Below are 21535 nucleotides of genomic sequence, written 5' to 3'. Positions count from 1 at the left end.
TGTGCAAAGCTCCTGCCCATTGCAATCGCGGTGTTGTGAGGATCAAAACAACTTTTGAGTTTTAAAATAGTTCGCTTGCTGCAGAGGAACTGTATTTAAGTCACAACCAAGCTATTTAAAACACCAAACTGAATAGGGTTATTTGCAACCAGGAGTAATGTCTGTACTGTTACCAAATGATTCTTGTAGTTTTAGGCTGCGTTTAATTCTCAATACCTGCTCCAGCCACTAAATTGCAAGAGAGTCGAGGTGATCACTGTGGTGCTCAGCTGTGAAATCAACCTGATTACTTAAAAAAAATGAGCGCCCAATGGATTATACTGGAGACAGAAATCATTGTTTACTCCCCTCCATAGCTAAAACATGCTAGTGCCCCATTACTGCCATTCACTCTCTCTGTCATCGCAATGAACTTAGACTAGGTTTGCCTTCTCAATGTGTATTATGAAGTAGCGCTGCATGAATTTTCAAAATGATAAAAATGAGCTGAACCTTCACTTTGAAAATCAACAAATCACTAACAATAAAGACATGCACCTCACTGAACCAAAAATATTGCATCCAGGCATTCAGACAACTCCTAAACATGAACCATACACGTGCTTCCAATACAAGTAAATATTACTGTTCAAAGCACGAAGATGAATGGGTTAAAGAAAGAAATGAAAGCCAAGCGTTTGTACAATGGTTAATAAAAGCCTTCTGTTAGTAAAGTTGCTTTCATAAATACACATATGGCTTTCATCTGGTATCCATTCAAAGAGATGGGCCACATCCTAAGACGATCTGTACATTCTCAGTCAAGGTAACTTCTGAAAAAAGAAATCGCCAACTCAAGGCATTCCTTCATTCACAAGGAAAGAATATTACAGCTCATTTCAAACTGCAGCAAGTCAGCTTTGGGACTCAAGAATCATTGAAGAGCTATAATAATTGCCCTGAATTTGTTAGATTCCCTGTGTGATTAGTAGGCAGAATGCCTCATGTTAAATGTGTGAAGACCATCATATTAGTGCAATGAAGTTTACCAATGGCTCAAGAGACCCTCATAGCACCTCGAGAACAGGCTCTAAGGTAAGAGCCATCCCGACCCTTCATTAGTTTCACGACAACATATGCAGTGCAACATTCCATTACCTTTTATGCACCGAAATCACTGAAGTTTTAAGAGTGAAATGCTGGTGAGAAACAGAGAAAGCAACAGACTAAGGGAAACAAGGGTTAAGCACAAAAAGGTAAGCATCCTTCTGTACTTCATGAACAGGTCAAATGACTCTTGTGTAAAACAAAAACAAGCGATACTAAAATTACATAACCGGTCACACCGCTCTGTTTAGCTTTCCTCAGGTGCCAAGGCTTTAGGCAGTAACTCTGCTCCTCTCCACAGATGCTGCCTGACCTACCAAGTATTTCCAGTATTTCTCTTTCTATTGTGGATTACCTGCACCCTGCATTTCTTTTAAATCCCAAAGCCATTGAGGGGTTGTTCAGCCAAGGTCATGATAAATAATCCCTGTATTCCTGCAGGTTTTAAAAAAAAAATTGGCTAACCATTTTTCCCGAAATACTGGTGATGCAAAAGGTTTTCAATGTCACTAGTCAATGGCAGCTGACCCTCGATTCAAGGATGATGCCCACACAGAGTTGTGTCTTTGTGTGACTAAACAGGCTGACAGATGACCCCATGGATCACTGAATACATGGAGCAAGTCACCCCATGAATTAGGGAGACCCAGATCAGCTTCCTCTTCCTGTTTCATCGCCACGAGGTGTCTCAGCCTGGTGTGGCAGTCACTTGGCCCAATATGGTCCCAACTTCCGGCCACGAGATACTTCCAGAGTAGTCTCCTGGCCTCGAAGTGAAGCCAGAGAGAGTCTCGATTCAAGGCCCAGTGCAGACTGGATGCTAGGTGCTGGTATATTCTAGGCTAGAACCACTGTTATTCTGGACTTTTTATTTCCTTTACTTCCCTCATGTATTCTCACAATCTATGATGCTGCACTTGTTATTTCTTTATTTTTCTGATTCCTACCCCTACCTCCCCCACTCACCCCCACACAAGTTTGTAAAGAATCTGTACCTGGGTACTTTTGTACCTAAGAGGGTGCCGTAAGTAGTGACTTGTAAACCTTTCACTGTACACATTTGAGTACATGACAATAAAGCTAATTCTATTTTACTCTATTGATAAGGCATGGGGTGGGGGGAGGAATCTCATAGCATGATGCAGCTTGATGAGTGAGTATCTGACAAAAACGTGTCAGTGTGCATTGGAAACACAGAGACCGTCCTTTGATCCATCACCTTTTTGAGATAACCAAGACAATTCTGCAATGGTTAGTTTGTTATTACCCATGTGCGTCAAATATTTTGTTCCGATGCCTTTTTTGTGGGCATTGCACGGTGTCAAATACCAACGGACATAGACTTATACGGAGAGGGGGAAAGTTTAAACGAGATGTGGGGGGGCAAGTTATTTTTGAAAATATAAACAGTGTGACAGGTTGTAGAGGAGGTGGCAGAAGCAGATACAACAGCAATATTTAAGAGGCATTTAGGCAGGCATGAACAGGAAGGGGATACAGGGGTACAGGCTATGAAGAGGCAGATGGGGATTCTTTTAGAATGGCATCATAGTCAGCATAGACATAGTGAGCCGAAGGGCCTGTCCTGGGCTTGTACTGATCAATGTTCAACGTTCAACATTTATAAGTGGCTCATGTCTTTGGAAAGGGTGGTTAAAACGTAAAATTCTCTGCCACAAACTGATAAAGGAGAAAAAGTCAAGTTATTTTGTAAAACCATTGGCTGACTGAATTCGAGAAATACTTTTTAAACAAAACAAAAGTGTGATAGGCAAGGAAGCAGGACAATAGGTTAGATGAGGGGGTTCATGTGGAGAGAAAAAAAAATCAAAGACAGACTGCCAACCCCAATATGTGAAGGAGAAGGTGGAAAGGGGGAGCAGAAATGTGAGCAGAACCTCGCGGGTTGGATGGCAGGGAGACCCTGTCAATCAGAACAGTCAGGCCTCAGGTAAAAATAGCTCTTCTATGTTTACTGTGGTCTCTTGATATTTCCGAAGGTCTTTAAGATAGAGGTAAATAAGCTTTGATTAATATGGAGACAAAGGATTACAAGGAGAAGACAGGAGAATGGGATTGAGAAACATATCAATCATATCAAACAGCAGAGCAGACCCGATGGATCGAATGGCCGAATTCTGCTCCTCCAACGACCAGGGATTGGAATGCTCTCCGACAGGTGCACAATGACTTAAAAATTCACAAAAAGTTATCAACCAAATCACCACACGGAAGGTTTTGAAAGTTAATGAGGACCTTGCCAGTACTTTCTGTGGGAGTCTCAACTCATTTTTAAAACAGGTGGGCATGGGATTGGGTAGCTGTGTCTTGATATTTTATTCCCCAACCTTCTGCTGACCAACTAGGGTTAAAGTTATGGACAATGTATCTAACACTGGAATAGATAATTCAACCCAGGAATCAAACAGCTCTGCAATGTTCAGATCTAGCTTTCGCATGCCCTGCAAACAGTATATTTGTCTCCCACCAAGTACATGACAGCAATTACACATGTCGAGGAGTGTGTTATGTTGTGCAGAAAGACTGGCATCCCCGTAAATACATAGGCTGCAACCATCTACAAAGTTGACACAAATTTGAAAAATGAAGTGGCAGATTGAGACGGACAGGAAATGGAATGTCTTCCTTCACCACAGTCAAGTTTAATTTAAGTTGCCATTTTGTTTTCACCCAACGAACTGCAGATAACCTAGAATGCACTGCCTGGCAGGTTAGCGGAAGCAGATTCAGACACAACTTTCAAAAGGGAACTAGATCTTGAAAAAAAAATGTTTGCATTGCTGTATGCCAAAAGGGTACAATTGGCTAACTCCTACAAACAGCCAGAACAGGTATGAAGAACAGAATGGCTGTTAGAAAACTCAATATTGTAATACAGTTGAAAACTCTGATAGCCAACAAAATAATATGTACTGAGCCACAAATGCAAAGAGGGGTCAGAAGGTGACCAGCACATGATCCACACTGCACTTTGAGAACCAAAAGATATAACTCAAAGTTCAACATTGATCGGGCTTTATTGCTGTCACAAGCAGAAACGGAGCCCTGGCATTATCTGTATTGAGAAAACATGCCATTATGAAGACTTAAAGCTTTCATAACATGCACATGGGGAATTTAAAAACCTTGTGCAGCATTTCCCACACACCCAGAACTTAAAATATGTTCGCTTCTAAATCATACGAGAAATCATATGGTACTTCTTTCAAGGCCTCCTGGGGTCAGCTGACCCTTGGCACACACAATAAATAACTGGCACCCACCTCAGCTATACCCATTACTTCGCTGTTCAGTTAAACTGTGTACAGCAACTGCTGCCTCTGACAACATGAAAATAACTTGTTATCTTACTTTGTGCCCTGTCCGTGCTTCCAACATTTGCTTTTTTGGTTCGATCCAGATGAAACGGGACGGGTTTTATTTTGTTCAGGATTCAGAAGCGTCAAACTGACTGCCGTTCCGCTCCCAGAATGGCGGTTGGAAGCCTTGCAAATTAAGTCAAAATGGTACCAAGCTCTTATCTTGCCTTAGGATTATAGGGCGGGCACCCATACATTGAGCTATGGTTGAACAGGCAGTGTTGATAGTGGGAAGCTACTTGTCCCATCTTTTGTTACAGATTACCCGGTACGACTGTGCTAGAATCCTGATAATTATTGGCTTCAAACTCCACAGCCTGTACATGGACAATTTATAATTCTACAACTGACAAGCCACTTGCCACATAAGTGATATCCATTTACCACCCTGCACCCCACCAGTGACAGTCATCACGTGGGCAGGTGAGATCTGTAACAAAGTTTTAGATTTTTCCAAAAATTAACAATATTCTCTCACTGGACAAAGGAGTGGCTAACCAGATCATGCCTATTTTCCAAGTGTAGGTGGTGAGCTGTTTTCTTGGACCACTTGCGTGTAAGGGGGCCCCCCCCACACAATGCCACCCAGGTGTAAGGGACACCCACACAGTACCACCCAGGTGTAAGGGACACCCACACAGTACCACCCAGGTGTAAGGGACACCCACACAGTACCACACGGAAGGCAGTTCCTGCATTTGATGTGGCTCAAGGGAAGGAACAGTAACATATTTCCAAGTTAGAATGGTGAGTGGCTTGGAGGGGAACTTGCAGGTCATGGCATCCCCATGCATCTACAGTCCTTGTCCTTTGAGGTGTTAAGAGATTCCAGGGTTGGAGGGTGCTTTAGCAGAAGCATTGGTGAGTTATTGCAGTTTACTCAGGACACACTGCTCCCACTGGTAGAGGGAATGGACATTGCAGGACACCACCTAAACAAGCTGCTTAGTGCAGGATGATGGGGAGCTTCTCAAAAATGTTGTTGCAGCCAGTCATCCAGGCAAGTGGAACATATTCTACCACACTCCTGACCTGTGCCTTGCAGATGAGGAATTTCTCACCCTATACCTCCTAGCCTGCTCACGTAGCCCAAGTATTTGTGTGACGGTTCCAGTTTGATTTCTAGTCAACAGTAACGCCAGAATGTTGATTGTTCAACTGAAGAATATAAGACTGTAAACTGAAGAAATGAGATCAATTGAAGAAATGCTGGCAATTCAGAGTAAATTTAGACACAATGAAGGTTTCCTGTTGGAGGCCATAACAATGGAACCAGCCAAACAACAGCTAGATAATGAGGGGAACATTAACTTACACTCCATTCAAGCCTCTCCATGCTTCAAACATGGCCTTCAGGGAAGATACGTTGCCCTGATAGTTCTGTGGGTATATGGACAGTGAACAGCACACGTGGCAGAGCTCAGGAATGGCCTGGGTGGGAAAAGACAGCACATTGCAACTACTTGTAATCAAGGGCTTCATAAAGGTAAGGTTTGAATGGGGAGGGTTGAGGGGGAGATAGTTGCGTGCAGTTGATTAAAACAGGAAGTACTGGCCAGACAGAATCAGCAGAGAGAGAGAGAAAAACCAAGTTAACATTTCAGGTGGATCCACACTTGAACTGAAGCAGTTGGACCTTCAGTGAGCCTGCCAGAAAGCTGGGAGGCTCACCATCTTTCCTGAGCAAGGGAGAGATTAAAAATGCCAACCTCAGTCATCGATCCGCTGTAATAAATTAAGAAATACAGTTTCTAACATGTTAAATTAAATATTGTTCCTTCTACTTTCTGACCAATTACTTTACTCTCTTATTCTTGTTGAGAGAGACTCTAGTACAGAATTATAATTTGGACTCAATCTGGTCAACATACCTTACTGGTGTCTGCATTCTGGGAGTTAGACAAACACGTGCAGGATAAACAAGCAAAAACAGTACAATAGTTCAATCATTCAAGGTCAACATTTATATAGCAGCTTTGTCATCAAAGTGCCGTTATACTTCACAAGGGTAATTGCTAAGCCACAGAGAGAAGAGGTAAGGAAAGGTGATCAAAACCTTGAAATAAAAATTTGTTTTTTTTAAATTGAGAGACTGAAAGGAAGAGCAGGAGTTAGAGAGAGGTTTACTGAGGGAATTCTAGAGCAATGACTTTAGGATAGGGCCAGTAAAGGAAAGGGGGTGGACGTGCTATTGTCACAGTCTGGGAGGCAATGGAGGATGGGAAATCGTGACAACTGTACAAACGGAGATTTTACAGCAGCGCAGTACACGAGCTGAAGTTTAAATAATAAGTGCATTGGAGACACATAAGATGGAGTTTGTAGATGATTGAAGCAAACAAGGGTTTCAAAACAAACAGACAGAAGGTGGAGGAGGATGTCGACACTCTGCTCAAAGAGGAGAATAAAAGGATTTGCAAACTCAGCTCAATTGTGCAAGATGTGAAGGTGATGAACAATTTTGGTCAGTCCAAGACGGTGACTGAGAAAGAGGATGGAATGAGTGATGAGGGCAAAGGCAAAAACGATACTTTCCTCAAATGAGGAGGACAACGTAGGAGACGCAAATTATATTAAACCAGATGCATTCTCCCAGCCACTTAAACCTCGGAGGCCAGAAAGAACAGAGAAATTGCCCACTTTCTACTTTCAATATCAAAACAGAAGGGACATTCAGTGTCACAAAATAATTATTCATCCTTTACAAGTCATTCGTCATCATCAATTCCATATTCCAAGGAAATGATAGAGCATTTTGTACCACTCAGCTGAAGATTAAAGCAGTTACTAATTTTCCAATCACTTTTTCCAAGTCCACAGATATTTCCTCAGGAAATGCCTCCCACAAAAGTGAGCCGAAGGCAGAGGTTATATCGCGAGGGGAGGAATGAATTGCCTATTCAACTCTTCAAAAAGACTTCCGTGTATCTCCAAGCTCAGGAGTTCCAGTTAAACCTACCCTTTCATCCTGATGATCCTGCATGATTTTTTTTGAAGATTCAGCTTTGGCACATGAGGACAACAGGCAGGGTTATCTGAATGCAAACACCTAGCTATGCCAAGATAGAGAGAGGGTGCCTGTGCGTGTATAGCCTGCCTCCCATGCAGCCTTTTCACCATAGTTTAGTTTCTTGCAAGGCCATTTCAGAGGGTGGTTAGGAATCAGCCACATAAAGAGAAGACTGCAGACACATATAGGACAGACCAGATTGGGATCACGAGTTTGTTTCCTGAGGAAACATCCCCACCCTTTTCAAGTCAAGGCACTGGTGACCCAGAACCCTAGATTAAATTGTGTGGGGCAACTAGTTCAAAATGTACCATGACTGACGGTGAAATTGAAATATTAATTCTTTTTTAAATCTTGGAATAAAAGATGGCGACCATTGTTAATTGTTGTAAAACCCATTTGGTCATTAATGTCCTTTAGGGAAGGAAATAAGAACATAAGAGCCAGGAGTAGGCTGTCTGGCCCTTCGAGAAAGCACCATCATTCAGTAAGATCACTGCTGATCCTTTTGTGGCTTCAGTTCCACTTGCCCACCCTCTCATCATAACTCTTAATTCCTTTACTGTTCAAAAAAATCTTAGCTTTAAAAACATTCAATGAGGAAGCCTCAACTACTTCACTGCACAGAGAATTCCACAGATCTGGATTAAGAAGTTCCTCCTCAATTTAGTCCTAAATCTGTTCCCCCCTAATTTTGAGGCTGCACCCTCTTGTTCTAGTTTCATCGGCCAGTGGAAACAACCTCCCTGCTTCAATCTTATCATATTCCTTCATACTTTTATATGTCGCTATAAGATGGCCCCTCATTCTAAATTCAAATTACTATTGTCCCAGTCTGCTCAATCACTTCTCATAAGCCAATCCTCAACTCTGGAATCCACGTGGTGAACATCCTCTGTACCCCCTCCAGTGCCAATACAGCCTTTCTCAAGTAAGGAGACACAAGCTGCACACAATACTCCAGGTGTGGCCTTCCCAGCATCCTGTACAGCTGTAATATAACCTCCCTGCTTTTAAACTGAAACCATTTAGCAAATAAAGGACAAAATTCCATTTGCCTTCCTAATTACCTGTTGCACTTGCAGACCAACCTTCTGTAATTCATGCACAAGGACACCCAGGTCCCTCTGCAATCAGCATGCTGCAATTTTATACCATTCAAGTAATAGCCCTTTTTACTGCTATTCCTACTAAAATGGATGACTTCACATTTATCAATCTGTCATCCTTATCTAGTCTGGCCTCCATGTGATTCCAAACACACAGCAAAGTGGTTGACCTTTAAATGCCCCTTCAAATGGCCTGAGCAAGCTACTTAAATCAAGGGACAATTAATGATGGCCGAGCCGTCAATACCCATACCCCATGAAAGAACAATGAAAAGACCCCTCTCCCTCAACTGGTACTTCAAGTAGAAAGTTTCCACATTAAAAAGGGTGGGGTATTCAGGTAGATATTCAGTGTATTTTTATTCCACATTGTTTCTGTCTCCGGTCTGGTGCCTAGAATCAAGAGGGTGTTGAGTGAAGTGGCAGTTCTCCCACACCACCACCAGTAACTTTCAGAGCAATTTGGCAGGAGGCTGCTTAAACAAGTCACCCTTTTCATTTCCCTTCCAAACCCTTGGCTCAATCCATCTCTATTCCCATAACATAATACCAGATGTTGTTAACAAGCTGTCGTTCAGTGTCACTGCACTGCCCCAGCACCAGTTTAAATAGGTAAGCTGTTAACAGCAAAGGGTTGATGTGTTTTTTTTAAAAAGAGGAACTGCCGCAATTTTCCACCACTTCAGGTAATGAAGAAGCAGACAGAAAATTCCTCTATATTCTTGGCAACAGCACAAAAGGAACTTTGACAGGAAAATTGTGCAAGATTTTTGCTTGCTGAGCAAAGATCCAAGACAAACTATCTTGTGTGAACACTTTCGAACTTTATCCAATTAAATTATGTTACAGTGCACAGAGTGATTAAATGAGAGATCCAAGGAATCATCTGCGCCAGTATGATGTAGCAGAACAAAAGGGAAAAAAAAAAATCACATTTATGGTACACTTTTAATGCCCAGCGACATTCCAAAGTGCTTCACAATCAATTGGTTATTTATAGAGTGGAGGCTGCAATAGAGAGACAAACTGCAGGAACTAATACCTCCACAAAGCCCCCAAAACAGCTTAACAATTAAACAACTAGTTTGTTTGCTTTTTGCTGTTGGTCGAGCGGTAAATATTGGGATATTGGTAAATACTGCTCTTTCTTTTCACAACATAACAGATTCATTCTGTCAAAGAAACAGATGGGTGGGATGTTTCTCATCTCATTCTAAAGGTGCACCACTGATCATGCATGGAGCACTCCAATAGTACTGTACTCAGATGGAATGACAGCCATGCACCTGTAGGGTGCACCGCCAGGGATCGGGTCATGATTTCCAACAGGAAAGACTAAGACTCCACCAAACAGTGACGCAGACTAGTTTAATCCCATCCTAGACTCGTTTAATCTCAGCCATAGCCACTGCAATTAGTCCACTGTGCCCCTGGTTTAAAGGCACAACCCACCCTTACTGTTGCACATCAGATGTGATGGTTTCTATTAGGAGCTAACTATTGTAGATGTCAAATCTGAACTGAAAATAAAGATGCTGGTGATCACAGCAGGTCAGGCCGCATCCATGAGAGAAAGTGAGTTAACATTTCGAATCTTCATCACGCTTTCTTAGATTGCTCTCTCTTCATGGATGCTGCCTGACCTGCTGTGATCTCCGGCATTATTTTCAGTGATGCTTTCCACTGTCTGGTTGACTGACAATTGTCACAACACCTTGCGTGCAGGTAGCTGTTTAGGAAAACTATTGCAAGTTAGCCAACATTTCAGGGGTGATACCATGTCATTGAATCATAGAATCCCTACAGTGTGGAAGTAGGCCATTCAGCCCACACTAACCCTTTAAAGAACAGACTGCCCAGACCCAACCCCCATCACCCTGTCCCTGTCACACCGCATTTCCCGTGGCTAATCTACCTAACCTACACAGCATTGGACTATGGGAGGAAACCAGAGTACCCTGAGGAAACTCATGCAAATATGAGGAGAATATGCAAATTCCACACAGGCAGTTAACCCAGGATGGAATCAAACCGAGGCCCCTGGTGTTGTGAGGCAGTAGTGCTAACAATGAATCACCATAAGAGTGTCTAACACCTTTGGGAAAGACTGTGAAAACTGAAGTGGAAACAGCATATTGTCAATATCTGTGTGCATCAAAATAAAAATTAAATGTGAGCGACTACATAGTACTCCCACACAGACAGTTTTGTCCTTCATAACCATTGCTTATTTCTTCAGTGCTTTGAAAAGCTTCTTCACCAAATCAGTTGAAGTATTTACTTAATAGGAAATCTTTTATCTTAAATGTTAATGTTTTATTTTAAAAGCAGTTAAATATTTTGCCTATGGTTGATAAATGCTCACTTCCAACAATGTACAGATTCCAAGTTACCTGAATCTATCCAATTAGCTGCTCCACCCTAAAGTCTGCATGTAGCCTGGAGCCATTGATGGAAGCATGTTTTTGAGGTAAAAAAAATGTGGAGAATTAATTTTTTTTTAAAAAAATCACAAAAGCAAAAAGACAGCAATACCTCAACAACATTGTTCCACAGATACATGCAGCACTCTAAACCGCAGCCCATAAAGGCTCCAAGATCCATTGTGGGTTGAACATCCATGGGCTGATGGATGGTAGGGGAAGGAAAGGAAATTAGCTGGTGTATCCATTGCTAATCAGAAAGTGCTGACTAGCTGTCAGATGAAGACAGCACTGCATGACAAATAGCCAATTTGGTGAAATGTAGAAGGCGATTGGCATTGGCAAATCTGCCTGGAGCCATAACCCTCTGGTAAAGGAGGGAAAAGGTGTAGAAAAGACTTACCAGGATTGGAGGGTTTGAGTTATAAGAAGAGGCCGAATAAGCTGGGCCTTTTTTTTTAAAAAACAGGAGCGTCAGAGGCTGAGGGGTGACATTATAGAGGTTTATAAAATCATGAGAAACATGGATAGGGTAAATACATATGGTCTTTTCCCCAGGATCTGGGAGTCCAAAACCAGAGGGCATAGGTTCTAGGTGAGGGGGAAAAGGTTTAAAAACAGACCAGAGGGGCAACATTTTCCAAACAGAGGATAGTATCTGTACAGAATGACCTGCCAGAGCAAATGGTAGAAGTGGGCTCAATTATAACATTTAAAAGACACTTGAACAGGAAGTGATTAGGAAATGTTGAGAGGGATATGGACCAAACGCAGGCAAATAGGACTAGTTCAGTTTAGGAAACCTGGTCAGCATGGACGAGTTGGACTGTTTCCGTGGCATATGATTCGGACTCTAAAACTGGGAAAGTCTGATGGCACATCGGCCAGAGAGGAACTGGTGCAACATTAACCCGTTTCCACTTTCCACAACAGAAGTCCCAACATTTTACTCCTTCATTTTGCAAAGTAGATAGTGCAGGCTTCACACAACATGGAGCACGCATGAAGTGATCTAAAACATTGAACTGAAATGTCACTGATGACCTGAACGTGGATGCTAGACAAAGCGATTGCAGCACAGAGCCATGATTGGCACACCAACAATCCTGTAAACATTGCTGTGACCTTCTCCTGACTAAAGACATCAAAACCAGAAGCTGCATAGCAACACTGTTGCTAGCACACAGTGTTTCCAGGCACAGATTTACAACGTACGTTTATAATCAACAAATTATACATTCAACTAGATGATGCTTTCAGGGCCTCTGGGATAATGCTGTTTTTTTTTCACCTTTGGAGGATTATTAGTAGTATTGAGCCAACAATTAAAAAAATATGAAAAAAGTGTTCCAGTTTAACGTGTTATGGTCATAGAGTTCACTCAAATAAAGCCACACAGTTGGACATTGTAAACAGCATTATTGAAAGCCTTACATAAACAGCATGACGACAAGTCTGAATGCACATACCTTGAATGGAGAGGGAGAAAAACATCAATGTATAGGTATCACTCAATTGAATGGACTTATATTTTCACCAAAATAAAGTAGAAATCTCAATCCAAGATTAATCTTTTGAATGAATGGATGAGTTTCCTTTACACACAAAAATTTTTAGAAAACAAACAGAATCCCGTAGCATATTTAGTAGAACACCAAGGCCTGGCTTCAAAGATCCAGGTGGGAGTGGCAGGAAGATAAAGAAAGGGGTGGGGGGGGAAGAGAAAGAGAGAGAGAGAGGGAGAGAGATGGGGGGGAAAAGAGAGAACGAGAGGGAGAGGGGGAACAGAGAGAGATGGGGTGGAGAGAAAGAGAAGAGAGAGAAAAAGAGAGAGAGAGAGAGAGAGAGAGAGCGAGAGCAGACTTAGTAGCTGCAACCTGTGACTCTTGAATATCTTGTTTGCTGCTCACAAAATTATCCAATTGAAAACAGCCTCAAACACATTAAGTCAAGAAAGCGAAGAGCCAGTCTTTATTGTGGGGATAAAAAGCTAACATTAAAATAATCATTTGAACCTACAAAGTTCAAACGAAAAACTCCATTTTGCTCTAATTGAAACCCATTGAGTGCAAAAATCAGGCCATGGTCATAGAACGTAATACCTTTAGTTCAAGGAACTGGTTTTATAAATACAACCAATATTGTGTCTAAGATAGATGAAACAGTAAATTATTCTGAATGTGCTAGCTGAAGCTTTTAATCAAAAGAATCAACCTGTAAAAAAAACTTTTCATTACACCAATTTGATTTGTTTAAAAGATTACTAGCAAAATAAAGGATTAGTTAGTTCAGTTGCAATGCAGAGCGATGCCAAAAGCATGGGTTCAGTTCTTGCACCTGCTGAAGTTACCACAAAGGACTCTCCTTCTCAACCTCTCCCCTCACCCAAAGTGTGGTGACACCCAGGTTAAACCACCATCAGTCATCGCCCTCAGAGAGCAGCCTAATGATCCAGTAAGACTATGGTGAGTTTACCTTTACCTCTTACTGGGAAAAATAACAAAAGTAAAAAACATGATTGTCCTGAGTAAGATCTATTGTAATCTTAATGTATCAATTGATAAATAAATAAATTCAACGCATGTGTTCGAATTAAATATGCCTTCTACTAGTGTGTCATGGCAAGTTCACAAGTATCTAAATTGAGAAATCTCATTTTTATCTTGGAACCCTCAATAACTTTTAACTTAGACATTTTTTTCACGATGGTTTTTCAGCTGACAAAATTGTCATCAACTCCAATCTTTGGCGATGGTGCGTATCTTTTATCTAAGTCTCTGTTATCTAAACACGATCAAATAAACATCCCACAATTCACTGCAAAACAATTTACAAAGTAGTGAGGGCCTCAAACATGCACAGCAGCAGAAACGCTTTTAAAAATCAAAACATTTTCAAATTAAAGCTTTTCATTTCGAAGATGATAAATTCTCATCAGTACTGGGAAAAGTTATTGACCTGAAGTATAGACTTTGCTTGTCAGATTCCTGAGAGACCTGCTGAGTATTTCCATGATATTTTTTGTTTTTGATTTCAGATTTCCATTGCCCACAGTTATTCACTCTACATGCGAGCGTTAAACTTCCTTTCAATACTGACAAAAACTGAATGAACAAAAATGGTACGCAATGTTTGTCCGATATGGGCCAGAGAATATAAAAGCAAAATGCTGCAGATGCTGGGGATCTGAAAGGAAAACACAAAAGGCTGGAAATATTAAAATAAAGGGAAACTACAGTGGACGCTGGAAATCTGAATCAAACACAGAATGCTGGAGAAACTCAGCAGGTCTGGCAGCATCTTGGAAAAGAGAACGAACTAACAGCAAGTCCAGGATGACACTTTTTCAGTATTGAGGCAACTTGTTCAGTTCTGAAGTCCTCCCAGATTCAAAGTATTAACACTGTCTCTCTCTCTCCGCAGATGCTGCAAGACTTGTCGAGTTTCTCAATTTCTCTGCCTTCATTTTGTTTGCTGAAAATACTAAGCTGGTCAGATGGCATGCAGGAGGAAGAAAAACAGCATTTTCATTTCAGGTGGGTGATATTTCAGCAGAATTGAGAAACAGCTTTACTAGTTTAACCAGTGTGGCACAGTGGTTTGGTAGATAGCACCACTGCCTCCCAGCACAAGGACCTGGGTTCAATTCCAGCCTTGGTCGCCTGTCATTGTGGGGCTTGCACATTCTCCCCACGTCTGTGTGGGTTCCCTCCAGGTGCTCCGGTTTCCTCCCACAGTCCAAAGATGTGCAGGCTAGGTGGGTTGGCCATAGGAAATGCGGAGATAGGGTAGGGGAGTGCATCTGGGTGGAATGCTCTTCAGAGGTTCGGTGTAGACTTGATGGGCCGAACAGCCTGCTTCCACAATGAAGGGATTCTATGATTCTAGTTCTAAGCAAGTACAAAGACAGGGAACAGGGAGAGAACTGATGGGAAATGTACATATAGGTGGCAAGGCGAGAGACACTAAGTGACAAAATAGATGATAGTACAAGTAGAAAGAACTTTCCCCATCAGCACCTCCTACTGCCTTTCATCCCTTTTGTTATTAATCTTCCTGCCTTTCACTTTAACATGGACTTTCCATAATGTTCACCCTCAATCTGCATCCGTACCTGGTTCCATTCGAATTTGCTTTAAAAACCTGTTACATCTGTGTTTTCACAAATGACAAAAAGTCAACCATTTTGGCAATTTCTGTTTTACTTACTGAACAGAGAAACTTTACATCAGCTGTATGATGTGTTCAGCCTTGTAATGTAAACTCAAATCTTCAAAAACCAGCTTTCTCCCACTCAGTATAAACACAGGTCAACATGTACAATCTCTCAAGAGAAAGTTGTTATTGTGACATTTTGGTTTGGAGGATTTGAGCTATAAGGAGACGCTGAATAGGTTGGGACTGTTTTCTCTGCAGTGTCAGAGGCTGAGGGATGACCCTGTAGAGGTTTATAAAATCATGAGGGGACATGGATAGGGTGAATAGCCAAGGTCTTTTCCAGGGAAGGTGGGGGTCTAGAATTTGAGGGCACAGGTTTAAGGAGAGAGGGGAAAGATTTTTAAAAAGGTACCAGAGGGGCATTTTTTTCACGCCGAGAGTGGTGTGTGTATGGAATGAGCTGCCAGAGGAGTTGGTGGAGACTGTTACAATTACAGCATTTAAAAAGCATGAGGATGGGTACATGAATAGGAAGGGTTTAGAGGGATATGGGCCAAATGCTGGTAAATGGGACTAGATTTAGTTAGAATATATGGTCAGCATGGATAAGTTGGACTGAAAGGTCTGTTTCCATGCTGTGCATCTCCATTACATTCCGGGTTGGTTTATTTTGTGGTCATATAGTTTTGTAGAACAACAATAGGAGTATTAACATTCGACAGGTATTGTCATTGTCGTCTATCAAAACATAGAAGGCAAATTAACAGAAGACTCAAAAGCTACATAACTGTAATTTATATTTGTGCATTGGAGAATATATTTACATACTTTGTCAGAAAGATAAACCACCCAGTCTTTTCAGTTTGCAAAGAACAGCTTTCAATTTTTACACACAAAAGATAATCCTGCCCTGTCCTGTCCTTGAAGTTGGCTTTTCAGAATTCCATAAAAGAACCTGATTTCCCTACAAAGATCAGGGATCAATGTTTGTGTTGGGTAGGTGGCAGATCAAAATGCTACATGACTAAGCCATGAAGACTCAAAAAAAGGTATCAGCTTGTAACCACCAAAAATCACAATACATGAAATGCTGTAATAAGTGGGAGATAACCTTTGATCAGACAAGTGGGAACACCCGCATCAAAAGCCAATGGTTTCATTTCAAATGAAACAACACACCACTCAGTTTCAGAACAATGTAATAAAGCTGCACCCTTAAAAGCAGCACAAACTGTGCTTGATAAGAGCAAGGAATGTCACTAAAATGGCAAAAATACACCAAGACAGGAATCAGACCTGGATCCTTTAATAAAATAGCTAGATCTGGTATTCAGAATTACAGGACATACATGTCCTTCACATGTCTGTCCCTTCTTTGGAAATAAGGAAGTCTCTGTCTAACATTTCCCTAATGAAGGGGGAACAGAAAGGAGTAAAACTTTTCCTACAAGGCCTCTGACAGTGTGCTAGGTACAGTCTCTCTGACAATAATTATTAGTCTGATTCCTACTGCACTCTATAGTTGTGTGTTCTGGTCTCCCAACATTTCAAATAGGAGCATTTACAAACATTTTCTTAAAAAGCTGAACTTCTTATTCATTCCTTTGAACTGATAAACAAGAGGTGAGCAGATTAAGTGAAAAGCCACAGTCACCTTCACTCTAACAATGACAAGAGGATTCACAACAGTCACATGCTAATCTGAAGGAAAACTAAAGTACAACAATGTCACTTGTTTGGTATGCAAAACGAAATGCAGACATTTAAAATGATATACACCTAACGCAGAAAAATGACCTCATGCATGAAACCTCTGGCCAAGACAAGTCAAACATTGCAGAGAAAGCATGTTACCATTTTTGGACATGACTCCACAGTATAAACCCAACCCTTATCCTTCCCAAACTCTTATCAACTCGAAAATTCTTTCCAGCGTGGTTTGTTGAAAACTCATCAAAAATGGTTGGGAGCACCTAAATTTCCCTATTTACACCAGTATGACCGGAGAAGCCAACAACTGACCTAGATCAAACAGTGGTCTGCAATTGAGAAAGTGTTGCGAGAACCGTATGTTTCAGTTCAAATCAACAGAATCCAAGCAATAAATTCAAGGATTAACCAGTCTCCAGTTCCAAAACTTTCCCACTGACAAGAGATTGGTCATTCTTTTTCAGTTTTAAGTACCTTTCACAGAGAAGGTGTGGCAATGGGGGAAATGAATTACCTTCACTTCAAACAAACAACAAATGGTTCCAAAAACTAGAACTCACAAGAACCCCCCCCCACCACCCAGCATGATTTGAAGATTGACCTCATGTTGGCTTGTGGCTGGCACAAACAGGCTAGGCTGCTGGGGGTTGATTCTCCCAGGTCCAGGAATACCAGGTGGAGAGAAAGAGAGAGAGACAGAGACAGATCCGGCAAGACTGCCCAGTAGAGTGCCCTGTCACCGTGCAATCTCACCAAACCTCAGAAACACCCAGTCGCTCGTGCCGAAACCAGATCGCTGGAAAATTCTCCTTCAAATACCCAACAAAAAAAAAGTGTTTACCCTGAAGGAGAAACGGAAACCGAAAAATCAACTCATGGAGCTCACTTCAGACTATCTGATCGCCATTCGCTTTGAAGTACCAGCCTCAGTACCTGGGAGGTCTGAAAGGTGTGCCACAATACTCCGAAAGCTGATAAACTCACCAGAGGATGAATCTAACTGTGTGTTAAACATGGAGGCTACCTGTTGTAAAGCACCAGGACTACACCCAGGTCAAGGCACCTATCATCCCTCTGTGTGCTAGGGAAGGGTGCAGTAAAAAGCTGGACTGTTTATCACTTATTTTTCCTCCCCCCTCTTTGGGATTAAAAGGGAAAAATCTCTCGGTTTGACACTTTTACAAAGCCGGAAAGATACTGGCCGCTACGTCGTGGAATGGACACGGAGTCAGTCACCCAGTAAAAACCATCTGTTGCACTCAGAACTTCAACACTGCAGCTCATTGAAGCCAAGCCCAGCTTCAAGAAAGGATTCCTCTCTCATCTCCACACTGACAAACACACCCACACTAAATCTGAATCAGATTTTCAACAACGAAGGATTTTTTTAAAATAAAAGAGACAGCACCGACCACTGATTACACTCTCACCTCACTTACAAAAAACACTAAGGTGGGGTGTGTGTGTGTGAGACTGTGCCTATAATCCCTCGGATATAGTGGATCACTTGTATGATCTCCGGAACTGGAAAGCCAGCGAGGGAGATAATGCTTTGATCCTCTGAGTGGTTCGAGCCGGCTGCTCAGCAATACAACAGCACTTGCCTTTCTCTGCTGTTTCTCCCAGGCTGGGTCTAACAAGAGGTCTCGGTCCCAGTCATCCTCCGGCTGCATGTAGTCATCGCTCTGCGAGTGGTTCGCATCGTAATGATCCATGGTGTGTGTGTGTGCGTCTGTGTGTACTCTCCCTGTGAGGTGTCGCTAGCACAGCTCAGGGTTACAATGTAACACAGACAGGCTGAACCCAGCAGCGCTCTCTCTCTCTCTCTCTCTCTCAGTGCCTGTGGTGTGTGGGGGGGGGGGGGACGGGGACGGAAATCCCACCTCCCTCCTGCCGCTCCCATTCGCTGTCAACCCGCACTCGGATTGATGAAAGGAGCTGCCCGTCAAAGACCCGGCCCCGCCCACCTTCCCTCCGAGGGCTTTTGGGGCCGTTCTGCTGCTTTTGGGGGGGGGGGGGGGGGTCGGTCTGGACATGTCACTTGTGCCGTGAGAGCCAAGCGAGAGACGCTTGTCGCGCTTAGCAATGCAGTGAATTAGGCGCTCGCTAATTTCCGAGCTTTCCTGTCCTTTTGTGTTGTTGTTGGAAACCCGCTTCAGGCGGCGATAGCCTGCAAAGGCGTTAACCAGTGAGACTCCCCTCCAGTGTGAATGCAACATTTCACTCAGGGCAATAAATTGTATCGTTATGGTCAGAATCAGGGTGGAAGGATATACTGTAGCAATACTACAAACCAATCAGATATACAGTGCATCCGGACAAGATATATCCCCCGTCGCCTTAATTCAGATTTATTCGCGGATCAGAATTCTTTGGCGAGCTGATGATTTTTAACGATGATCCCAACGCCCTCCAATCCCAGTAACATCAGCATCACCTTCTAAGGTCATGCCACACTGACACAGGGCCAGCGGAAGAGGGAGCGTGTTGCAGAGGAGTCGCCAGCTAGCGACGGCTTCAAGTGGATGCTGCCTGAACTGCTGTGCTCTTCCAGCACCACTCATCCAGTATTTGGTCTCCAGCATCTGCAGTCACTGTTTTTTAACCTTGCAAATCCGATAGCCCAGCAGAAAGTGCTGGAGAAACTCGGCAGGTCTGGCAGCATCTGTACAAGGGAGTGACAGAGCCAACGGGACGAGTCTACCCCCTGGAGCAGGGAGTTGTGAAGAGTGGGAACGTTAATTCCGATTTCTCTCTCTCTCTCCCCACAGTGGCAACCAGACCTGCTGAGTTTCTCCAGCGTTCTCTGAGCTTTGCCCCAAGTATAATTCTGAGGCTTCACATTGCACTGAAGTCGAGGCTGGAATGGGTTCTGACGGGCGATAATTGACCTCAACTGTACCTGTCTTGACAGCTGCTGCCGGGGGAGTCTAGTGCAGTCATGATCATTGTTTGTAAATTTCACCCAGAAAGCGCCTCTAGTGGACTGTCGCACTCCTGCAGCGCAGTAGCCCAGCTATAACAGTTCTTAATCTCACTTTCTCTCTCTTTCTAGCCTCGCCACGTCCCTCTTACTGTGCATAAAACAGGGCTGGCGTATTTCTTTATTTTTTTAAAAGAAAGTTGATTTCAGTGGGTGAAATAATCCTGTCGTGTTTCCCAGAATCAGGGATTCTTTGCTCATGGAGTAAACATCCCGAATTAGATCCAACATTGTGTGTCTTTTATTTTACCTCTTCCTCGCCGCGATTACTCTGACATTGAGCGCTTTGCATTCCACAGATTGCTGGCAAGCGTCTCCCTTTTTCGATGGCATCTAAAGTTGCCTGAAAATATGCAGGGGCAGGACGGAGGAACAGCATCCGACATACCCTCAGGCAGGACTTTGTTTGCCATCTAAGGTAATCTCTTCTCACACACACACACACACACACACACAATCCCGCCTCCTCCACTGTATCAGGGTAGCAGGCTCAGAAATCTCGCTAACCATATAAGGGAAAAGTTGTTTTAAAAGGGGCTGGAGGTAAACTTTGAGCAAACCCATTGACTGAGACAGGACCCAGAGGCAGAAGCTGCTGTGCAATTTATGACTTCACTTCTGATGCTGTCGAGATGTCGTGTCGGGGCAGGGACTCCGGCAGTCTGCATCATTTATAACCGAGCACATCTAGATTTATATAACGCTCGTTAAAAAATAAATCCAGTACAGGTTACAGACTGTAAAGTTTAAAAGGACTCAACATGCTATTTCATCCTTACAGTAAATTCCGTGTTTCTCTCCTCCCCACTTGACTGGGACTGCGTGTCTGGGCAGAGTGAGTAACATATACCCGGTCCTCGTGGTACAGGACTCAATGTGAACGGGGCTGAACTGCCAGTTCTGTCGAAAAACACTATTGAAACGCTGGTGTGTTTTTTCCCCCAACTTTTGAATCAGTCAGCATTGGCAGAGAAAGAAGAGTTTGTGGCCTTTTTAATTTTTTTTTTGGTTCAGTAATGCTCGAAGGAAGCTGAGTCTGCAGAGATACCTGACCCAAACTTCCTGCCAAAGGGCATTTTTAAAGGTGGCACATGTCCAATAGCAATGAACGCAACCAGCAGGGGAGATGGCCAATCACATAGCAGCATGCTTATAGACAGCACAGTTTAAATTTTTTTCAGACAGGCGATCACAATAGATAAATTCCAATATTTTTAAACAAACAGTTTATTATAACGGAGTCATTTGAAATTCCATTAATATGAAACGTCTTTCTGGCTTGTGAGACAGTTTGGTAGTAATCATGAAATCCCTGATAGACCTCATCAACCTGTTGTAACTTTTTTTCAAGCGTTTTACAGTGAGATTAATACTTTAAGAATAAGAGATTTTCATTGATACAATTTAGACAGTAGCTGAGCAGCGCACCCTGTGGAGAAGCATAGAATCACAGACAAAAACATGATTACCACGTGATTCAGCACACTGGTGGACTGTACAAGTTCGTGGATTAACATTTTCCTTTTAACAAAATGTGAAGGACATTTAAATGCAGTGCTCAGCCATTTAGCTGACTATCTGATAAATGTTTTTCAAATTTGTCATATCCAGAGCCATTGTTATGTGCCTACATCCACTCATTGGCCTGGAGTGTGTGCCTTTCCCTTAAGGTTAAC

At 42.6% G+C, this 21535-nt stretch overlaps 1 protein-coding gene across 6 annotated transcripts in view; it reads right to left on the bottom strand.

Moving 5' to 3' along the window:
* Positions 1–18699, bottom strand: part of actn1 (actinin, alpha 1) — a 209915-nt gene extending 191216 nt beyond the window's left edge. For all 6 annotated transcript variants that reach the window (XM_072569172.1, XM_072569174.1, XM_072569176.1 and 3 more), the window contains exon 1: positions 18481–18699. In XM_072569172.1, coding sequence (XP_072425273.1) covers positions 18481–18591 — 111 coding nt within the window. In that variant the 5' untranslated portion in view covers positions 18592–18699. The remainder of the gene's footprint in view (positions 1–18480) is intronic.
* Positions 18700–21535: the final 2836 nt, after the last annotated feature.

The sequence above is a fragment of the Chiloscyllium punctatum genome, chromosome 4 (genome assembly GCF_047496795.1).
Source record: "Chiloscyllium punctatum isolate Juve2018m chromosome 4, sChiPun1.3, whole genome shotgun sequence".
Taxonomy (NCBI): domain Eukaryota; kingdom Metazoa; phylum Chordata; class Chondrichthyes; order Orectolobiformes; family Hemiscylliidae; genus Chiloscyllium; species Chiloscyllium punctatum.
The sequence above is the reverse complement of the archived record's forward strand: the minus strand, read 5'-3'. Positions and strand labels throughout refer to the sequence as shown.